This window comes from Lipotes vexillifer, unplaced genomic scaffold (assembly GCF_000442215.2).
Source record: "Lipotes vexillifer unplaced genomic scaffold, Lipotes_vexillifer_v1.1 scaffold1201, whole genome shotgun sequence".
NCBI lineage: Eukaryota > Metazoa > Chordata > Mammalia > Artiodactyla > Lipotidae > Lipotes > Lipotes vexillifer.
In genome coordinates this window covers 2,070,919-2,073,018 of record NW_006783542.1, presented here as the reverse complement: position 1 = coordinate 2,073,018, position 2,100 = coordinate 2,070,919, and the positions used below count along the sequence as shown (strand labels likewise).

Sequence of the window (2,100 nt, the reverse complement as noted above, 5' to 3'; positions counted from 1 at the left end):
TGCCAGGCAGTGGACAGAGAAGCACGCGAGACAGAAGGTGGGGTGTCTGTACAGCTCTGATCAACAACAGCGCTCCTGTTGTTGGTCAGTTAAGCGTGAGTGTGTCCCTGTGTGTGTAAGTGTCTATTAGACTTGCCAAGTTCGTACTGGACGCTAGGATGGCCAGTTGACCTCCTCCTGCTGCAGCCTTCTACATAATTATTCAGCAGATAGCTCAGCCGGCTGGAGGGTTTCCCAGCAGCTGCAGTCCACCCAGGGCAGCCGCGGTCTCCTGTTTAGGCCAGAAGGAGCTCTTTGCAGGAGAGGGGAGGGGCGGGAGGGGAAGTGGATGTGGAGGAGGGGAGAAGGAGAGACGTCCCCGTTTTACGTCCATAGTTCCCTCATTTAACAGAAGGCAGAGTTCAGGAGCAGGCATGAGCACACGGGGGTTTCGCTGGGCTGCCCCGCACTTCAGACTGAGCCACGAAGCGGGTAGTGTCACTTGTGAGAAGTAAAAATTGAACAGTACAGAGGATTGGGGAAGCTCGTTTCGGAGAGAAGGTCCTATCCAGGAGACAGCAAAGAAGGACCTGGGAGAACAGTCGGCTGAACCTTGTGCTCTGCCCCGCCCGCTCCTTTGTAGGCGGATGAAGAAGGGACGCCTGATGACCCCCCCGAGACGGGTGACTCAGAAGGACACAGCGAAGCACAGAAGAGGAACGCCAGGCACCTGGGGGTGTAGAAAAGAAATCCTGCCCTGGTGTTTAGGGTGGGGTTTGTCCTGGCCCATCTCAGTGAATACGTTCCTTGCCAGTATGGTCCAGTTGGCTTACGTTTCTGGAATGTTTTTCTTTGTATTTGATGACATTATCGTTTTTGTATCCTGTGAAACAGACCTTACGTATTTATATGTTCTGCTCTACATTGATTCTCTGAGTGTAGTTCGTTTTATTTAGCTCCTACATGTGTATCCCAAAACTTGTAAACCTGGAAAATAAATAATCATTTAGTGTTGAGTATGTGTTTATCCTGAATGTGTGTCTGGGAGCAAACTGGCCAGAGAGCTATACAGTAAGAATGTGAAAATATTTGGAATTGTTGTCCTTTATTTTTCCAACTCACCAGCATCATTCAGGACACTGAATGATGGACGTGGGGGTCAAATAGCCTCAGAGACAAATCGGTGACCGTCACGCTTCCGGGATTCTAGGTGTTCAGAGGTCTTAAACACAGTGTGGGGATAAGGTAATTACCCTTCTGTTAACGTTTCTTGCAGCTTGCACTTTCTGTGACTTAACTTACATGGCTGTGGTATAACTTTCGTTTGTTCAACAAATAGTGACTGAACACCTGCTGTGTGCCAAGTGTTTAGAATATAATGGTGAGAAAATCAGGCATGGGATTAACCAGATAATCGTACAGATTTACATGGCTTTTCACAATCCTTTCTGTCTCTAGCTTTATTTCACGGCAAATACTAAGGTGCAAGCTCGAATCCCTGCTCGTGACTTTACAGTACACTTGGGCCTGTGCTTATCATTCCATTTAGATGACGGAGAAAACAGATTTGGGCAGAAGCCGGCTGAAGTAGAACGAGGTGCCGAGTTGAGAGCAGATGTCGGGGCCGCCTAGGCAGAGAAAGAGACTGTCGTGTCCCGCCTGTATCCCAGACTGGTAGTCCTGTGCCAGGCTGGGCACCGTGCACGCAGAGTGCATCCAGTGCAATTTCCCTTCATCCACCGCGGAACCGCCCTGCGCTTGGCAGTGGCCTGCCTTAGAGCACGAATGGTAGCGACAGACGACAGCGTCAACCGAAAATGTAAATTTCCTCTGTGTCCCCCCCCCCCACTTCATAAATTTCCAACTTCTACATAATTCTTGAGCCCATTTCTCAAAATCAGCTACTGTTCTCTTGTTAAAGCCTAGGAATTAATTTTGTTCCAGGCTTGTCTCCTATACTTGGGCACATTTAAGTCAGATTTGGGGTTTCTAAATGCAATTAGTATATCAGCCAGGGTGCTTTCAGCTGTGAGATCCAACTGGCTGGTGATAGTCCCCAGGAGGTTCTCTGCCCTATTTACCGGGAGTTGGGGCCAGGACGGACGTCTGGACCGGTGGTTC

At 49.3% G+C, this 2,100-nt stretch overlaps 1 protein-coding gene across 1 annotated transcript in view; it reads left to right on the top strand.

Annotated features, from left to right (window-relative positions):
• UBE2T (ubiquitin conjugating enzyme E2 T) overlaps positions 1-747 on the top strand; it is a 3,405-nt gene extending 2,658 nt beyond the window's left edge. Inside the window, 3 exon segments of the mRNA XM_007456169.1 lie at positions 1-37; positions 623-710; positions 713-747. The exon segment at positions 1-37 is cut by the window's left edge and continues 6 nt beyond it. Of these exon segments, the coding sequence (XP_007456231.1) occupies positions 1-37; positions 623-710; positions 713-747 (160 nt within the window).
• The last annotated feature ends 1,353 nt before the right edge of the window (positions 748-2,100 follow it).